This window comes from Monodon monoceros, unplaced genomic scaffold (assembly GCF_005190385.1).
Source record: "Monodon monoceros isolate NGI ecotype Baffin Bay Population unplaced genomic scaffold, NGI_Narwhal_1 Super_Scaffold_1, whole genome shotgun sequence".
Taxonomy (NCBI): domain Eukaryota; kingdom Metazoa; phylum Chordata; class Mammalia; order Artiodactyla; family Monodontidae; genus Monodon; species Monodon monoceros.
The window spans coordinates 77,965,030-77,983,640 of NW_021703765.1; the positions used below are offsets into that span (position 1 = coordinate 77,965,030).

Below are 18,611 nucleotides of genomic sequence, written 5' to 3' on the forward strand. Positions count from 1 at the left end.
TTCTGTATTGAGCGACGCATTTATTACAGAACGTGTTCCTTTTTTTTTTTTTTTAATTTAAACAAAGTTCATCAATCTCTCATAGAAACAGTCTTGTGGGTTTTTGTTCTGTGTTTACCGTTATAGGACGTGAACCTGACAAAGTTGTTCACAGGTCTGCTAGCTTTAAGTACAACAGGATTTCCGTGTTCAAAAGACTATACTAAGTGCTTAATCAAATCCCGTCACACAAAAGCCAGATTTAGTCCTCTAAGGATTGCAGTCTGCATGTAAGCCTGGATTTCAACGCTGCGTGGGTTTCAACAGTAAAAAGTGGCGTGTCCCCCACGGTTGCCTTAATTGGGACAGGGTGGCTAAAATGAGATGTTTCGTTTGTTCCAGATTTGATTACTCTGAAAATTGGTCACTGTTTCCTATTGTCAAAATATAAAAATACCTTCATCTGGATAAAAATGTATACAGTGGAAAACTCTTCAATGCATAGCCTGGGTGTATGGAAAAGGAGGTTTTCCTGCAGGGTTTGCATTGTTCCTCATTGATTGGTGTGGAGACTGCAGCCTGGGCTGGGTGCATGAGAGTTGAGATTTCTGGAACACCCCTCAAATGACCCCTTCTGGTCACTGGATTTTGCTGGCCTGGGTTTCAAAATGTTCGCTGCATCCTTGAAACCCCTGTCAGCCATCTTTCCCCCTGGTACTGGGTTGGCACCGATTATGACCACCTTTTCATCGTCATTCTGGATTCAGCTGGGAAGTCACCCAACTCAACCTTCCCACAGAGTTTGAAAAAGTAAAAGAAATAATAACAGGAGAGATTCAACAACCAATATGGTGGCTGTTCCATCCAAATTGGGAACTCTTCCCCTAAAAACCAGGGTGATGAAGACACTGGAGGGTGGGCTTCTTTGAGTTGAGGGGTTGAGTCTTTGTTCTCAAAAAGGTCATGTGTTAGAAGGCAGGAAGTTGGACTTGAGACAGGGATATGGTGGTCATGCTGAGGTGAACTCAACCTTTTAACTTCATTCTGCATAAACCTGGAGGTGCAGACGCTTTCCGGAAAGCATCAGGGTCAACTTGAGAAAGATGATGATGAGAAGGGGAGCTGGGGTCTCTAGTTGGATGAATCTACTTCTTGGTGCCGGGTGCTGAGCTGGGTGTTTGTGGGATGACCAACGCTGTTATTTTCTTAAAACACAAAGAGAGGAAGATGGCGGCCAGTCTTGCTCTGGAAAGCCAGTGGGGAAACTTCCTGCACTGTGGCCACGATTCAGGCTGGGGGATGGGGTCACTCTGGTTCGAGCGCCACCCTCTAATCACCTACCCCCATACCTGGCTTTCCAAAGGATTCGGAACCACATCTTGTCTACAGACGGACGAGATGGACTGTCTACCCCCTGCGGTCCACAGGTTTCTGAAAACAGGGAGTGTAAGCAGTTTGTTTTGTACCATGTTACATCTCAGATAGGATGGTCGGCCACAGCCCACACCTCTACAACATTTACAGCGGCATGGGACATTCTGTGTCATCAAGGTTGCATGACAGACCACCAGAATGAAACACATCCTCAACGGCATCAAGGTTTTCATTTAGAGTCTTCTGGACTTTCTCTTTTCAGCATGGTTTCTGGAAGGGCAGTAGCAATGGACTGTGTCTCACAGACAGACATGGGAAAAAACCGTGGTTCAAAGGTTATCTGAATTTTGGTCAGTCTTATAGTGTTTTGTGATGGCTTTGAACAACTGTCTCCTTTTAATCTCATCTAGTGGCAAAAATGACACAACTTCAGTGTATACTTCGCAACAGTTGTGACGGTATCCTGATTTCATAACTCTCTGTAATATCAAAACAGCATCAGCTGGGAATAAATTCCAAAGGATCCTTTATTAAAATATCTAAAAGAGGTCTATAAATATTTACTTTTCTAAAAGAGTTTGGAGTTTCCAGGGGAAAAATGTGGCGCCACTTTGCTTCTGCCTCCTGTAGAGGGGCCAGAGTGGAGAAGGGGGTGATCCCCGGGGCAGGGGCTGCTGAAAAGGGGAAGCAGAGGCACCTGCCTCACCTGCTCACTCACGACTTCACGGAACCGGGATCACAACCAAAACTGTCAAGCGGCGCGACACTGCGGTCCACGTTTTGATGGCTGAGCTCCTCCCTTCCTTACCCCGCCCTGAGTGAGAGGGAAGGTGGCCCCCGCGGCGAGCCCCTTGCCCCCACCTTTAGAACTCCCACTCCAGGGCCTCCTCGCGATTGGCAGCCCTCTCCAGCCGGTAGATGATGCTGTTCAGGTTGGCCATCTTCTCATGCCGCCGCTGCAAGTTGGGGTTCACCTTGGTGCTGGGGTGCAAGGCCCCGGTTGCGTCGGCAGTGGGGCTGGCACTCGGCGCTTTGGCAGGGAGGGTGCCGGCTGGGGATGGGGAGATGGGGGCTGAAGAGGAAGGAACAGGTGACACAGACATCACGAGGCCCGGCGAGGAGGCAGCTGAGGGTGAGTTCAGTGACACCTCTAAGCTGCAGCGTGAGGACTCCGAGGCCGACTTAAAGCTTAGAGGGTCCGGGTGTAGCCACTCCCCGCCCTCGCTCTCCTGGAGGGGCTGTAGCGAGGGGCAGGCTGGGGTGGCCCCGCCTGGAAGAAGGAGCCCAGGGGCTGCTTTTGGGAGTCCGTCGTTACCCAGAGGGTCAGGATGCACCTCTCTGGGGGAAACTTGGCCTTTGTCCAGCTCCTTTGAGTCCTGGCTGCCGGCCTCTTCCTCAGCATCCTCAGTCTGTTCCTGTTTAATCCTCACTTGCGTCTTGTCCTGGGTGGTCAGGGGTGTGATGCTCTCCTCGGGACCCTCCTGAAGCTTTAGTTCCTTCACAGTAGGCTTTTGGTCCTCAGCCTCAGAGTTGGGGCTCTGTGGAGTGGGGTCTGGGTGGGAGTGGCCTGGCGGTAGGATGCCAGGACCCCCACTGGGGTCGAGATCTGGTTCCTCTTGGGTCCCCTCCACCAACATCTCCCGGCGCATCCGGGACCTGGGGCAGAGACGGCGGTGAGCAAGGGGCTGGACGGGGACCGCCTAACCCTGGAGTCAAATCACATGAGTGGCCTTCTGACCCCACCCACTTCCCTGGGGGCCCACTAGGCATAAGCGTCTCCACATGCAGCATCTTAGTAAGTCCTCTCAACAGCTCTGCAAGGTGGGCGCTATTATCATCCCCACTTCATAGAGGAGGAAACAAGGCTCAGAGACGTTGAATGACTTGCCCCAGGTTTCACAGCCAGTAAGTGGCAGAACCAGGACTTGAACTCAGGATTGTTGGATCCCAAAGCTCACAATCTAGACCTGTGCTGTCCAGTGCAGTGGCCACTGGTCACATGTGGCTCTCTCATTATTAAAGTTTTTATACTGATTACATGTTGAAATGGTTATATCTGTATATACTGAGCTAAATAAAATATACTATTACATTAATTTCATCTGTTTCTTTTTATTTTTAATGTGGTTACTAGAAAATTTTATATTATATATGTGGCTTTCACTGTATTTCTATTGGACAGCGTTGTTTTAGAGCATTTTTCAAAGTCAAACCCAGATCTAGTTTGTGCCAATAACCCCCTGCTTCTTTCCTGGAGGGACTCTTAGACATCAGCCCCGAAGGGGAAACTGAGGCACACAGAATAACTTGTCTGGGTCACCAAGGCACACAGAGGCAGAGCTGGGACCAGAAGCTGGGAACCCTGAACTCCAGTCCAGGACCCATCCTCTCTTCACTTCAATGGCCTCCCTGTTGTCAGAGGGAAACTTATATATTATGTTTTAGAGCAGGAAATGATAGGAATGAGTCTAACTCCATTAACTATTTTCCTAATAGCATGAGGTCCAGAGAGGTCAAATCACTCGTCCAAGGTCATAGAGCGACAGGGCTTCCTCAGCATCTATCTTCAATGCTGTAGCCCTCTGCCCTTTTTTATTAATGACATCATATATTAATACCATTATTTATAATATTAATAATAAAGTACATGTTACTGATAAATAATACTCACATTTATAAATTTTAATTATAAACATCATAATGATGGGTGCTTATCGTGTACCAGGTACGGGGCCAAGCACTTTTGCAGGTTATTTCATTTATTTTTCATAATAACCTTATGAGCAGGATACTAGTCTCACTCCCACTGACAAAGATTACAAGGCTCAAAGAGGCACTGCGACTGCTACGGTCACACAGCCAGCAAGTAGTGCAGTTGGGCCCTGAACCCAGCAGTCCGGCTACACTCTCCTGCCTCCCTGGCTCCCTGCCCAGGTGGGGGATGGGGCCTCATCCCAGGATCCTGAGCCTGGAGGGACTGTGAAGGGTGATCTGGTTCACTTCTCTCTCTCAGTCCCTAATCCCTCCACAAAGGTGGCCTTGCCCACCTTCCAGGAGATTCTGTCATCTCCTTCAGTCCCCTCTAGAGGGAAAAGCTGCTGGGACCAGGGGAAGCACTAGTCGTTTCCGGTAAGGTGGGATCTGAGGGTGTTTTGGGATGGCTCAATGCTTGAGCCTCTGTCATTATAGCTTCCAAACTGTAGATCAAGTATAAATATGAGGCTAATAGTCATTTACACCATAGTAAAAATTAGTCTTTTTCTTCAATTCCTGACTCCCAAATCTATAGCAAATCTGGTAATTTTTTCTGAAAACATCCTATTGTTCACCTTTCCTAGAGCTCACTGAAGGTTGTAATGATACATTAATGTAAGTACTCATTTAATAGTGACCTTCCCTGCTGGTCTGTAAGAGGTGCTAAGGGCAAGGACTTTGTCTTGTTCTCTTTGGTGCTTGGTACAGAGTTGGTGCTCAATAAACATTTACTAAATGAAGTAATGTATTCTTCTACAATTAGAACTCTTTGAGAGTGGTTTCTTTTAGGAGTGGAATTCTCTCTGCTCATTCAAAGCCCAGCTCAAAGGCCACCTCTCTATAAAGTTTTCCCTAGGTAGAATTCCCTTTTCCCTCAGCCCCGTATTCATTCCTGTTTTACAGATTTTATTAGGTTGTTGCAAAATTATCTGGTTTGTGATTTTAAGCTCCCTAGGGCAGGGATGATAGCTTTAAACCCCTGTATCTCCTGACCCTAGCTCACTGTGCATACATGGCAAATATTTATTGAATGAGTACATTGAATAATAATGGAGGGCTCAGTTCCTGTGGGAAACAAGAGGGGAGAGAATGTCCCCTGGGAGGGAAGGAGGGCATGAGGCTTTAAGGACCTATGTCATTTGCTGTTTGGCAGGCTCTGGGTCTGAGCAGGATAATATGCAATATTTTACCAAGTTATGTACGCTTGAAGTGTTTCATTTGATCCTCAATTCAGCACTGTGGGGTTAAGTATTAGGTTCCTTATCTGTAAAATAGGGATGAGACTCAGAAAGGTACAGTGATTTGCTCAATAACACACAGCCAAGGTGGGACTTGAACTCAGGTCTGTGTGATGCCCATGCCTGGGCTGTGGAGAGAGACTTCAGGCATTCCACCCTTCCAGGCTCCTCCTTCCTCTTCTCTCTTGGGGGTCAAGAGACTCTCCTCTCTGGCACCACAGAGGCACCAGAGACATTTCTTGCTCAACAGGCTTGGTGGGGAGTGCCTCAGAGATGGTCCTCGAAATCCCATCAACCCTTCTCTGCAGGGCTCTCAGGAAGCCCTTCTGCGGTCTCCTTGGAAACTGCTGGACTCAGCCAGTCAATGCCCTCAGCCAGCGCCGGGACTAAATTCCCGGGCAGCCCAGCCCACCTCAGGTCAGCAACTCCTAAGACTAGGGACTGGTGAGTGGGAGAAGGCACCATAGAAATAGGAATCACCCATTCCCTGAGGTGGATGGTGCCCGAGGGGCTGCCACAGGGGTTTCCTTTGGCCTTAGGAGTGGGAGCGGCCAAGAGCCCCAAATCGGGGCTCTGACACAAGGTTCAGTGGGTAGTTAAGGTTCCTCAGGCCTGTGCCCCAAACACCATTCCCTGTCCCTTCATAGACGCGGAGCAAGCTGGGTGAAGTCATAATAAAGACAGTGACAATAATAATGTCAACACCTACCACAAACTGTGTGCCAGGTATTTTATGTAAATACGTTGGCCCATCAAATCCTCAGGACAACTATATGAAGTAGATCCCATTATGGTTCCCATTTTATAAGTTAGAAGACTTGACGCTCAGGGAGGTGAAGTCCCTTGCCCAGGCCTCACAGCTGGAAATGGTTGAGCTGGGATTTACCAATAGATCCAGGTCTGCCTATGTTATAAAGCAATATGGTCCTCTTATCTCCCAGAGGCCACGCTGGGCTCCCTCCAGGCCCCGGGACAGGGAAGGGGGCCCGGCTGAGACCCCTTCCCACCCTCCCAGTGGCCACCCACTCAGTATCCCTACCTGTAGTTGTGGAACCAGTTGATGACGGTGTTGGTCTTGAGGTTGAGCTGGAAGGAGAGGAGCTCTATGGTCTGCTGGGAGGGGTAAGGCTCCAGCTGGTAGGCCTTTCTCAGCGCCTCCTTCTCCTCAGGGGCCAGCACTACTCGCGGCTTCTTGATTTGCAGGAGGCTCAGGTCCTGGGGCTGCAGGCAGGGGCTGGGGCACTCGGAGCGGGTGGCTGGAGACTCACTGTCTGAGCCGGTGCTGATGAGGCCGTACCTGCGCTTCAGGTAGGCTGGGGCGGGCGGGCGGGTGGGGGAGGGAGTGGGGGAGGGCTGAGAGCGGCCGACCAGAGGCCCATTGCTACCCGAGCTGAACCAAGCATCAGCTAGCGGTCCTCAAAGCCCTCCATGCCCCAAACGTTGGGACCCCCACGCAGTCTCAGCCTTTTCTCCTTACTCTCCTTTCACTTCCTCCGAGCGAGACGCGCTCGCCTACCCACACCTGGTCATTAGCACTCTAATTGTTAACATATGTAGAAGGTTCGCCTCACAGACAGGAAGGAAGTGCTCGAAAAAGGGTGCTCTGGAGCATTCTCTTGATTGTCAGAAGTATCCCTGAATTTCACTACTTTTGTTGGGGGCAGGGGCAGGACATTAATTTTAAACGAACACAGTAATTGCATGATGCATCTCAGCCTCAAATTGTCAAAATGTAGGGGAAAAAAGGCACACCTCAGAATGGAGGAAGTAAGGCATTAGCGTCTCATTTAATCCTCACAGCAATGCCCTGAGGTAGATGCTGTGACTCTTACTTTCAGATGAAGTAGAATGAGGCACAGAGAAGGGAAGTAACTTGCCCAAGGTCACACAGCCAGGAAGTGGCAGGACAAGTTCTCAACTGTACAGCTGTCTGATGCCAACAGCCAGACTCGGCCCTGCCCCATGTGCCGCTTACAGCTTGGCTTGACCCTGGGCCCTCATCATGAACTGCCTTGGCGCCCTGGATGATGACTTTCCAACTCCTTGTATCTTATTTCCCAACTGGACCCTGAGCTTTTTAAGATCCAGGAATCCCTTATTCACAGCATGAGACTGGGAGGGCACAAACAGGTACTCAATATCAGCTCATTTTTTCAGGGATATAAAATAATATTAGACCATGTAAGAATCTGCAATTTGTTGTCCACTTCCACAAGGGAGGATTCTTGTTTGCTGGGTCAATTCTGTGCTTTGTTGTGTAGAAGCTGGGTAATGGGCAAAGGAGGTAATACAATAGGGAGGTGATGCAGAGGATGGAGGGATCAGAGAGAAAGGGGGTTTTGCGGAATATACAAAAGATTTTGGAGTAGCTGTCGGTGTGGGGAAGGATGCTGAGAGATGGGCTATTGGAATTTTCAGGGGAAAAGTAGTAAATGTTTTAATGGCTTGCAGTTATATTCTGTGGAATTGCTATTTCTTGCAGCCCCACATCAGACTGAGACTGGACTCACTGGGACCCTGAGTTTATCTGGGTTTACCTGGGACCCTGAGTTTACCCGGGACCCTGAGTTTACCCAGTGCTTACCTTTTTTCTCCAGCTTCTTCATGTCCCTCAGCTTCTCCACATTGTGGGGGTCATTGAGCCACAGCTGCATGCGCACAAAGGGCTCCCGCCCCTTCAGGCTCAGCTTGTGCCAGGGTTTTGGTCGGGACAGCAGGTCAGACACGGAGCCCTGTGTCAGCCCCAGGATGCTCTCCCCAAATAGCCGCTGCCCTGGAGACAGGGGGGGAGGGCGACCTGTAACCCCCAGGCTGGGCAGAGATGCTCCCAGGAGACACAAGAAATAGGCCAGAGACATGGCAGAACCTAGGGAATGTCTCCACTGACTCAGAAGGGAGGACTAGACACATGGGGGAACCCACACCCGGTGTGTATCTGGAAGAGACCTTTCTGCAAAATATGAGATGGGGGCGGGCAGACAGCTACCAAACAAAAATGCTTTCATGATTTAGATGTTCTTCACTCCTAGGGGATCCCTGAAATTGTCTGCAAACTTCATGTGTACAAATTAGTATCACCTTGTCAGAAAGCAAGTTGACAGGTTTTATCAAAATGTCAGTGTGCATATCCTCTGATCCAGCAATTCCACTGCCTGGGATTTATCCTCCAGTTGTATTTGCCCAAGGGCACAAAGACGCATACAGACACAGTTTCAGAGGCAGCAGGAAATTGGGAACAAGCAAAATGCTCATCAGTTGGGTAAAAAATGTGGGGCATCCATGGCCTGAAAAATTTTGCAACAGTGACAAAGAATGCAGGTGGTCTATTCATTCTAAACTGGAAGGGTGTCCACAAACAGTGTTAATTTTTAAAAAAGCAAGTATAAGGACAGCCTGTGTGTAATTTCATCTATCTAGAAAAAAGAAAAGAAGAAACTAGGTGAACATATATTCTTGTATGTGTTCAGAAAGTGTCAGAGAACGGGGAGGCAGGGGAGATTTTACTTTTTTATTTAAATTTTAATTCTTTTTTTCTGTACTATTTGATATTTTTAAATAAAGATGCCTTATTTTTATTATAGAAATTGTAGTGAAAAGTTGGGGCTTGTGAGTATCCCTCTGGGAGGGGGGCTTGACGCCCATTTGAGACTTGGAGGAGTTTGTGATTCAAAAAAATTAAAGAATCCAGATTTCTCCTCTGTGCCCCCAGCACTGGATCAGGATTGTGTTAGAGTCTCACTGTTACTGGGATTCTCTAAGTCCTCCTGGAAGGCAGTTTTGAAAGCTGTGGGCTCAGGATTTTAGGTCCTTTTCAGGCCCGTATTGACCTCCCTTGTGTCCCACTCTAGAGACCCAGTCATTGTCAGATGCCTCCCAGAGGGTCCTGGATGCCCCAGGGCTGACTGGCACCTGCAGGCAGGACCCCAGTGCCTGGGATCTCACTGCCAGCACTTTCCTTAAGGCAAGTAGGAGCCAAGCATCCCTGATTCCCACCACCCTGTACCTAGGTTGTTGTCTGTGAGGACCTCTTTGACCCTCTTGGTGATGGAGTACGTGTCCAGCTCAGGGGACATGGCCACAATCTCCTGGATGCCCCCTGTGGTCTGGCTGCCTGAGTACATCTTTCCACCCAGCGAGGAGCTGGAGCGTCCCTCCGGCTGCTGGTTCTCCTTGCTGCTCTCCAGTGTCAGACTCAGGGGCTCCTGGGATGTTTTCTCCGGTGGCTCCGTGGGACTAGGGGGTGGGGATGGCGAGGACCTTGGTTCAGTGGGACTGGCTGTGGGCCACAGAGAGACAGAGAAGGCGGTTACTGCAATCTGGCATTGACACACATGGTTTGGGCAGGCTTGTTTGCTAGAGCCAAGAGTTGGCAGCACCCCTTTTGCAACCACCATAGTAATATCTCAGGCAAGGACTGTCCTGGATGTGAAAACTAGCGGATGAAAGTTAGATGAGGAATAGGATATCCACATAGTCCCAAAGTATCTCCCCACAAGATACTTATTAATTACAAAGGGAAAAATAGTAACTTTACAGTACAGCTACCTGCCAGACACCACCTTAACCAAGTGATCAAAGTTAGCATCACCAATCATAGGACAAATAAACAACTGGTGCCTCCTGATACAATGTACTGAGAAGGACACAGCATAACTTCTGTGATATTCCTGCCCAAAGTGCACAGTCTGAATCTAACCACGAGGAAGCATCAGACAAAGGTGAACTGAGCCAGTCTACAACATAACTGGCTTCTAGTCTTGAAAAATGTCAAAACTGAAAAACAAAGAGAGGCAGAAGAATGGTCCAAACTGAAAGAGACTGAAGAGACATGACGACTAACTACAAGTTATTCTGAATCTGATCCTGGACAGGGAAAAATAAAATTATATAAAGGTGATTACTGGGACAACAGAGGAAAGTTGAATATAGATGGTGGGTTATGTAACAGTATTGTTATTATTGTAAAATTTCTCATGCTTGGGAAATACTTGTTGGAAACATTTAGGGGTAAAGGGACATGATGTCTTCAATTAATTTCTCAAATGGTCGAGAGAGAAAGAGTACAAATATGGCAAAATTAGCAACTGGTGAATCTGTGTGTAGGGTCTAGGAAGTTGGTTGTTCTATGGCTTCAACTCTTTGGTAAATTAGAAATCACATCAAAATTGAAAGTTAAGGAAAAAAAGGAGTTGGTAATGACCTACAAGCCCAACTACTGGGCGTCAGCTAAATAAAATACAATGAGTCCCTGCAGCAATTAAAAATAATGTAATGAAAAGATGTCCACATAAGATGAGTAAGTTCTGGGATCTGATACACAGCATGGTGGCCGTAGTTAACAATCCTGTACTATATGACAGTTGCTGTGAGAGTACAGCTTTAATGTTCTCACTATAACAACAAAATGGTAATTATGTGAGGGGAAGGATGTGTTAACTAACCTTACCATGGTAAACATTTTGCAATATATACATCTCTCAAATTGTTACATTGTCTACCTTGAACTTACACAGTGTTCTATGTCAAATATATCTCAATAAAACTGAAAAAAGAACAAGAAAAGATGTCCACAGTACCTTGGCATGTTAAAAGAAAGTGAGTTTTAAAACCACATTTTTCATTTGTCGAAAGACATTTTGTGTGAACGTATATTTAAAAACCACTTAGAAGTTATCTTGGGTGGGATGACTTTGTCGAACCTCAGTTCTTGAATCTGCTAAATGGGGCCGTGAGACAAACAGCGCTACACTTGCAACTATCCTACTCAGGGCCTGGAGAGGACTCGAGATGATGCGGATCACCTCTTGAGGAATCAGTCACCCACTGGACTTTCCAGCGTGAGCTGAGCCTCTGGACAATCCAGGGAGGGCAGGGGACGTGCCTAGGGAGGTGCCCTAATAGGGAGGGGCGTGTGGTACAGGGTGTCTAGGAATCCCTGTGCCGGTCCACAAGGTGCCTTCCAGCGAAGTAGGAAAAGGTACCTCTTCATCAAAGTGTTTAACTGGTGCCTGATGGAAATTTGTTAAGATAAACATAAAAATGTATGATAAGTAGGAAGTAAAGGGAGCCCCATAACCATCCTGCAGTGGCTTTGATTCTAGAAAGGACATCCTGAGCCTCTCTCTGCTCTAGATGGGTTCTTCCTTCCCTGTGGCCAACAAGTAGATCACTCTGATCAGACCGCTCTCATGCTTCAGAACCTTCAATGGCTCCCCACTGCCCCTTGCACAAGAAATGTGTACCTCCTTGTCCTGGTGTTTAAGGCTCTGGACTCTGTTGTCCCTGCCCACCTCACAGACCTGGAGCAATTCACAGTCCCCTCAGTTACCCCTCTCCCCACAAACCTCCTAGGCTCTTCTAAACCCCTGTGCCTTTGTTTAGGCTGGTCTTCCCACTCTGAAAGCCTTCCTCCTAACCTTGAACTCCTATATATCCTTGAAGACCCAGTCCCAAATGCCCCTTCGCTGAGGTGTACACCTTTGGGGTCTAAGAGCACCTTGACTACAAATTGTCACGCTTCACTCTAATTCCTTGCTTGTGCCAGATCTCTTCCTTACTAGATACAACAACAACAACGATGATGGTGACGACAATAATTCATGAAGCTTCCTTTTACTGAGCACTTACATGCCTAGCATAGTGCTATGTGTTTTACACCCATGATGTCAAGTCTCCTTCATAACACCCCTAGGAGGTAGGTATGATGGTATCCCCTTTTACAGATGAGGCAACTGAGGCTCAGAGAGGTCAGGCAATATGTCTAAGGTCACAGAGTGGCTAGTGGCAAAACCAGGACTTGAGCTCAGGTATGCTTATGCCCGACATGGTCTTTTCATCCACTAAATACCAGCCCCTGGAAGGCAGAGAACATACGTTAGTCTTAGAGCCTGGGGAAGCAGGAGGTGCTTTTGAGTGAATACATTTCAGTCAGGACCACTCAAATCTCTGTTTCCACAAAACTGGGGTCCTGGTGTCTTGATCTGTGGGTAAGCAGGGGACAAGATGTCCACCCTCATCTGCACTTACCTCCCTTCCCAAACTGTGTATGATCCTGCCTCCCAGCCTTTGCTTTTGCTGTTTCTTATGCCAAGAACACTATTCTTGATTGTCTTTGCCTAACTCTATCCCTACCTCAAATCCTTCCATTACAAAGAAAAAACAAACAATTAGACATTGGGGAAATGCCAATAAAAATTATGAGATACCACTTCATACCCACTAGGATGGCTACAGTAAAAAATGGAAAAATAGCAAGTGTTGGAATGTAAAATGCTGCAATTGCTATGGAAAACAGTTTGGAAACTCCTCAATAAGTTAAACATAGAATTACCATGTGACCCAGCAATTCCACTCCTAGATATACAGCCAAAGGAATTGAAAACGGGTGATCAAAGACATGTTCATGTTCAACATTATTCACAGTAGCCAAAAAGTGGCTTACCGCTCCAATGGGATATTATTTAGCCATAAAGAGGAATGAAATTCTGACACAAGCTATAGCATAGAAGAATCTTCAAAACATCATGCCAAGTAAAAGAAGCCAGACACAAAAGACCACATATTATCTTGATTCCACTGATATGAAATGCCCAGAACAGGTAAATCCATAGAGTCAGAATGCAGGCTTGCTGGTTGCCAGGGGCTTTGGGGGAGGAGGAAGTGGAAGTGACTGCAAATGGGTATGGGATTTCCTTCTGGGGTGATGAAAATGTCCTAGAATTGTACAGAGGTGATGGTTGCACAACACTGTGAATGTACTAAATGCCACTGAATCGTACACTTAAAAAAATGGCTAAAATGGTAAATCTGGTTTGTGAATTTTACCACAGTGAAAATGAATTAATTACAATACACCACCACACCAAAAAAAAAAAAAAAAAAAAAAAGGATTTGGGACCCTTTCACAAGTGTAGGCTCTAAGGTGGAAACCCTAGGAGGCAGGGGGGTCTAACAGCTACCAGTCTTGCGTTCTAATCCTGGCTCTGCCACTAACTGGCCAGTGACCTTGGGCAAGTCACTGTGCTATTCAGACCCTCGATTTCTTCTTTTGTAAAACTGAAGGACAACGAGTCCCTCTGGTCAAGATTAACACAAGGATTAAAGAAGAAAACACTGTAAGTGGTTAGCACTGTGTGTGACAAATGACCACCGTCATTGTAACAGTTGTATTAGTCCTCAATTATAAAATATTTCAAAGCTATAGAAATGTACAGAAAAGTCCTCCCTCCCTTCCCTGGGCCTATCACCTTAATAGATGTTAACACTGCCCTATTTGCTTCAAATTTCCCTGTTTGTTTTAAAGAAAAAAAGGAACAGAGACAGCCAGAGCCCTCTGGTCCCCTCCCAGTCTCTTCCTGGCCCCTCCCTGCCCAGAGCAGCCCCTCCTCGCAGGCAGGTGGGTGGTGGCACCTTTTTTCATTTCTTGTCTGTGGGCATTAACTTCTAAAATAAACACCATCACTGGGAGGTAAGATTTTGTTCCCTGACATTATGTTTCAGGTACTACTCCTGTTGATACCCATTGATCTGGTTCATTTCTATGAACCTGAGATATGGTTTTTGTCCTACTGACCAATCCCCACTTTAGAAATGGACAAACTGACTGAGCTGAGGTGCTTGGACTCGGAGTCTGGCGTCTCTTTGTCTCTGCCTTTCTCTGGCCTCAGCAGGTAGGTCAGATGTCCTGTCCTGGCAGCCATCCCCGTCACGGTCTGGGTAGGCATCTCACCAGGGCCTTGATGGATCTGCCCACTGACTGTCACTGGGGAGGGAGCTTGAGCTCCCTGGAGTCCCCACCTCAGGGCCCCAATCCCTCTACTCTCAGGCTCTGTAACTCTGGGCAACTCTCTGAGCCTCAGTTTCCTCACCCAGGAAAAGTTCAGACTCCACCCTGCCTGTGCATCATTAATGGATGGATAACAGCTGCCCAAGGCCCTGTGCTAAGAAGGATTCTGAGGCTGCATGCTGGATTGCTGGGAGAAAGAGATCAATCGGCAGACTCCTGACGGGATGGGAAGGAAGGTGGGGCTCCCCATGCAAAGCATTTTTTCCACTTGCTCCACGCACCCGGGTGCCACCTAGAGGTTTAAAACCAGTGCCTGTCTGGCTGAAGGAAGGATGAAAGGGGAGCAGGGACACCAACTAGGAGCAACCTGCACTCTTTCAGGGCAGCAGCAGTGGCGCCGGGGCTGTGGGGACGCAGAGGGGGGCAGACCCGGGCGGTGAAGCCACTGCACAGACTGGAAGAGTGAGGGCTCTTGGCACTTCTGGGGCCCTGTCTACACTCACCCTGGGAGGCGCTGGGCTGCTGGCTGACGGCCTGGCCGAGCTGGTCCGAGAGCCACAGCTGCATACGGATGAAGGGCTCCCGCCCCTTCTGCGTCAGCTTGCTCCACGGCTTCGGCCGGGACAGCATGTCACTCACACTGCCCTGAGACAGACCCAGCACCTGGGGATGGGCAGGGCAGGAAGGGTAGGTCAGCAGGTCTCCCCAAGAACCTTAAGGCCCACTGTTCACTCCTGTTCTGAGAGGCCAGGGCTGCCTTCATGTGTTCTTCACTCCCCAGGTGTCTGCTGTGTGCCTGTGCTGTACCCCCCACCTGCAGTGCCCTTCCTGATTTCCCTCCATCTAAAAATCCTGCCTCAGGAGTTCCCTGGCAGTCCAGTGGTTAAGGCTTTGCCTCCCAATGCAGATTCCTGGATGGAGAACTAAGATCCCACATGCCACACGGGCAAAAAACCAAAACGTAAAACAGAAGCAATATTGTAACAAATTCAATAAAGACTCTAAAAATGGTCCACATCAAAAAAATCTTAAAAAAAAAAAATCCTGCTTGGGCTCTAAGACCCCTTAAGTGCCCCCTCCTCCAGGAAGCCTTCCTGTGTCTCCCATTCAGGTCATTTCGCCTTCCTCTGAGCTTATGACCCTTTGCCTGCTCTTTTGCTATGGCCGGAGGTGATGTTTAAAACTACTTAACACGGACTTCCCTGGTGGCACAGTGGTTACGACTCCACGCTCCCAATGCAGGGTGGCTGGGTTCGATCCCAGGTCAGGGAACTAGATCCCACATGCATGTCGCAACTAAGAGTTTGCATGCTGCAACTAAGAAGCCGGTGAGCTGCAACTAAGAAGCCCATGAGCCGCAACTAAGGAGCACGCCTGCTGCAACTAAGACCCGGCACAACCAAATTAATTAATTAAAAAATAAATCTACATTTTAAAAAGAAATAAAACTACTTAACAACTGGTACCAACCAATCAGGAGACCACCCCCCTGCCCCCGCAAGCTAGGCTGAGCCTTAACCCTTTAGTGGATGGACCATGGGAAGGGTGGAGGGTACCCGAGCAGGGTCGGGTAGGTGGCTATTTCCTAACCAGATGGAAGGGTTTCACAGCTTTAAAAACCGCCTTGCCCTTGGCTCCCCTTCCTCCAGTGCCCAGGGACAGCTGGAAACAGGAAAAAGGGCTTTTGGGGTCACACAGACCAGGGTCCGAATTCTGCTTCTGCCCAGTTCTTGCACACACGCACGCGCGCGCACACACTCACACACGCATTCTTTCCAGACCATGGACGTGGGATGGGGGTCCTCCCTCCCCAGGTCCCGTGCTCCAGGCCCCGGAGCCTCCGAGGGTGGGCCCCGCCATCTTCACCTTCTCCCCGAAGATCCTCTGGCAGATTCCATTCTTGGCCAGCTTCTCCTTGACCTGGCGCGTCAGCTCCAGGGTGTCCACCTCACGGTACATGTAGAGCTCGTATTGCTCGGGGGTCAGGGGCGGCACGGTGGGCTTCAGCGTGCGGGGCACGTAGGCCGGGTAGTAGGCCAGTCGCCCACCGCTGCCCCCCTCGGGGCCGCCCCCCTCGGCCTTGAGCTCACCCACCCTGGGGGGCTCGTCCTCACTCCCGGCCGCTTCCTCTTCGGGGGCCGTGGGCACCTCGTCCCCACGGGGCCAGGCCCGCCCGCTGGGCTGGCCGGAGTAGCTGGAGGAGGAGGAGGAGAGTGAGGGCGAGACGGAGGCGTAGGGGCGGCTGAGGAGGCCGCGGTCCGAAGCCCAGTGGTGGTCGAAGTAGCCGGCATCGCCGATCTCTGACTTGACCTTCCGGATGATGCTCTGCACAAAGGCGGCCGGGGACAGGACCGTGAGGGATGTCTGTGTGGCACTGCTGCTGGTCCCCCCACTGCCGACACCACCGCCGCCGACACCACTCTCCTCCTGCTTGACATGGGTCGGGGCCCCGTTCTGGCTCATGGCGGCCAGCGAGGGCCGCTCTGGGGGCGAGGGAGGCACCGAGCGGCCGCGGGGGCCTGCCTCCATCTCCAGTAGGGCCTGCTGCTGCGCTTGCATCTCGCGGCGCGCTTGTTCCAGAATGTTCTTGATGGCATCTTCTGAGGTGCTGGCGGGGGCTGTGCCATTGGTGATGCTCAGTGGGGCTGTCGAGTTCTTGGGCTCACCTGTGGGAAAGATGACAGGGTGGCTGGAGGCCCATGGTCAGAGCATGGATTGAAGGGCAAAGATGTTCACAGCACAGTATTTATACCAGCAAAATGTTGGAGGCAACCTCTTTGTCCAACAGCTGGGGATTGGTTAAGTAAATTAGGGTCCATCCCCATGACAGATATTAGGCAGCCATTAAAAATCAGGGTGACAAATTATACTCCAATAAAGATGTTAAAAAAAAAAAGGAAACAGAAAAAAAATCAGGTGGACAGTGAGATTTTAGCACATGTGGAGAAAGTGCTCATGGGGATAATGTAACATTAAAAAAAGACTTGTCTTTTGCATATGCTGTGATCCATCTATGCAGATAAAAGCAAGTCCCAGAAGAAGACACACAGTATAACCTGCTTTCTAACTGAGCTGCGAAATAAGCAATGTATCACTTAGTGAAAACTCTTTTTGTTTTGTTTTGTTTTGTTTTTTTTTTTTTTTGGCGGTACACGGGCCTCTCACTGTTGTGGCCTCTCCCGTTGCGGAGCACAGGCTCCGGACGCGCAGGCTCAGCGGCCATGGCTCACGGGCCCAGCCGCTCCGCGGCATGTGGGATCTTCCCGGACCGGGGCACGAACCCGTGTCCCCTGCATCGGCAGGCGGACTCTCAACCACTGCGCCACCAGGGAAGCCCTCTTTTTGTTTTTTAAGAGTGGTAAACAAAAAGGAACAACAGAACATTGTTTCCCTCTGCCCTGTTAGTGGCCTTTCCCATGCTGAGGTCTCCCCACCCCTGGACCAACCCATATCAACACAGCCCTTCCTCTATTACCTGGTTGTGCAGTCTATACCCTAGTGGATCTTCACAGCCCCAATTTTAATTTCCAATTAAAAAGCAATAGAGCAATGGAATATTATTCAGCCATAAAAAGGAATGAAGCACTGATACATGCTACCATATGGAATAACCTTGAAAACATCATGCTAAGTGAAAGAAGCCGGACACAAAAGGCCACATATTGTATGGTTTCCATTCCTATGAAATATCCAGAATAGGTAGATTCATAGACACAGAAAGTAGATTGGTGGTTCCCTGGGGCTTAAGGGAGGTGGAGAGTAGGGAGTGACTGCTAATAGGTACAGTGTTTCCTTTTCGGGGTGATGAAGATGTTTTGGAACTAGACAGAAGCAGTGGTTGCACAACATTGTAAGTATACTAGACACCACTGAATTGTTCACTTTAAAATGGTTAATTTTATGTTATATGAATGTTACCTCAATTTTAAAAAAAGTAGGGGCTTCCCTGGCTGGCACAGTAGTTAAGAATCTGCCTGCCAATGCAGGGGACACGGGTTCGAGCCCTGGTCCTGGAAGATCCCACATGCCGTGGAGCAACTAAGCCCGTGCACCACAACTACTGAGGCCCGCGCGTCTAGAGCCCGTGCTCCGCATCAAGAGAAGCCACTGCGATGAGAAGCCCGCGCACCGCAACGAAGAGTAGCCCCCACTTGCCACAACTAGAGAAAGCCCGCACACAGCAATGAAGACCCAACGCAGCCAAAAACAAATAAATAAAATAAATAAATTTATTTTTTAAAAAATAAATACATGCCTATTGTGGACAGCTAAGAATGCACAGAAAATTAAGATGAAAATAAAAATCCCCTCTAATCTTTCCCCCAGAGGCAACCACATGAAATTTTCTCATGTTTTTCCTTCCAGTCTGTTTTCTAACAACATTCATGGGATGGTCACACTTGATATGCGGGAGTGTTGCCTGGTTTGCCCTCACTTGGTGTCAACATGAGTATTTTTTCCTATGATTATAAGTTCTTCTA

General features: G+C 48.7%; 1 protein-coding gene across 8 annotated transcripts in view; it reads right to left on the bottom strand.

Moving 5' to 3' along the window:
* The window catches only part of CUX2 (cut like homeobox 2), a 262,660-nt gene continuing 244,049 nt past the window's right edge, over positions 1-18,611 (bottom strand). For 6 of the 8 annotated variants that reach the window (XM_029219263.1, XM_029219254.1, XM_029219252.1 and 3 more), the window contains 6 exons: positions 15,997-16,796; positions 14,634-14,793; positions 9,349-9,621; positions 7,930-8,118; positions 6,385-6,658; positions 1-3,009 (listed from right to left, as the gene is read on the bottom strand). In XM_029219263.1, the coding sequence (XP_029075096.1) occupies positions 2,217-3,009; positions 6,385-6,658; positions 7,930-8,118; positions 9,349-9,621; positions 14,634-14,793; positions 15,997-16,796 (2,489 nt within the window). In that variant the 3' untranslated portion in view covers positions 1-2,216. Of the gene's footprint in view, positions 3,010-5,297; positions 5,372-6,096; positions 6,250-6,384; positions 6,659-7,929; positions 8,119-9,348; positions 9,622-14,633; positions 14,794-15,996; positions 16,797-18,611 lie in introns of those variants that run through there. The other 2 variants (XR_003792989.1, XM_029219276.1) reach the window with 2 other exon arrangements.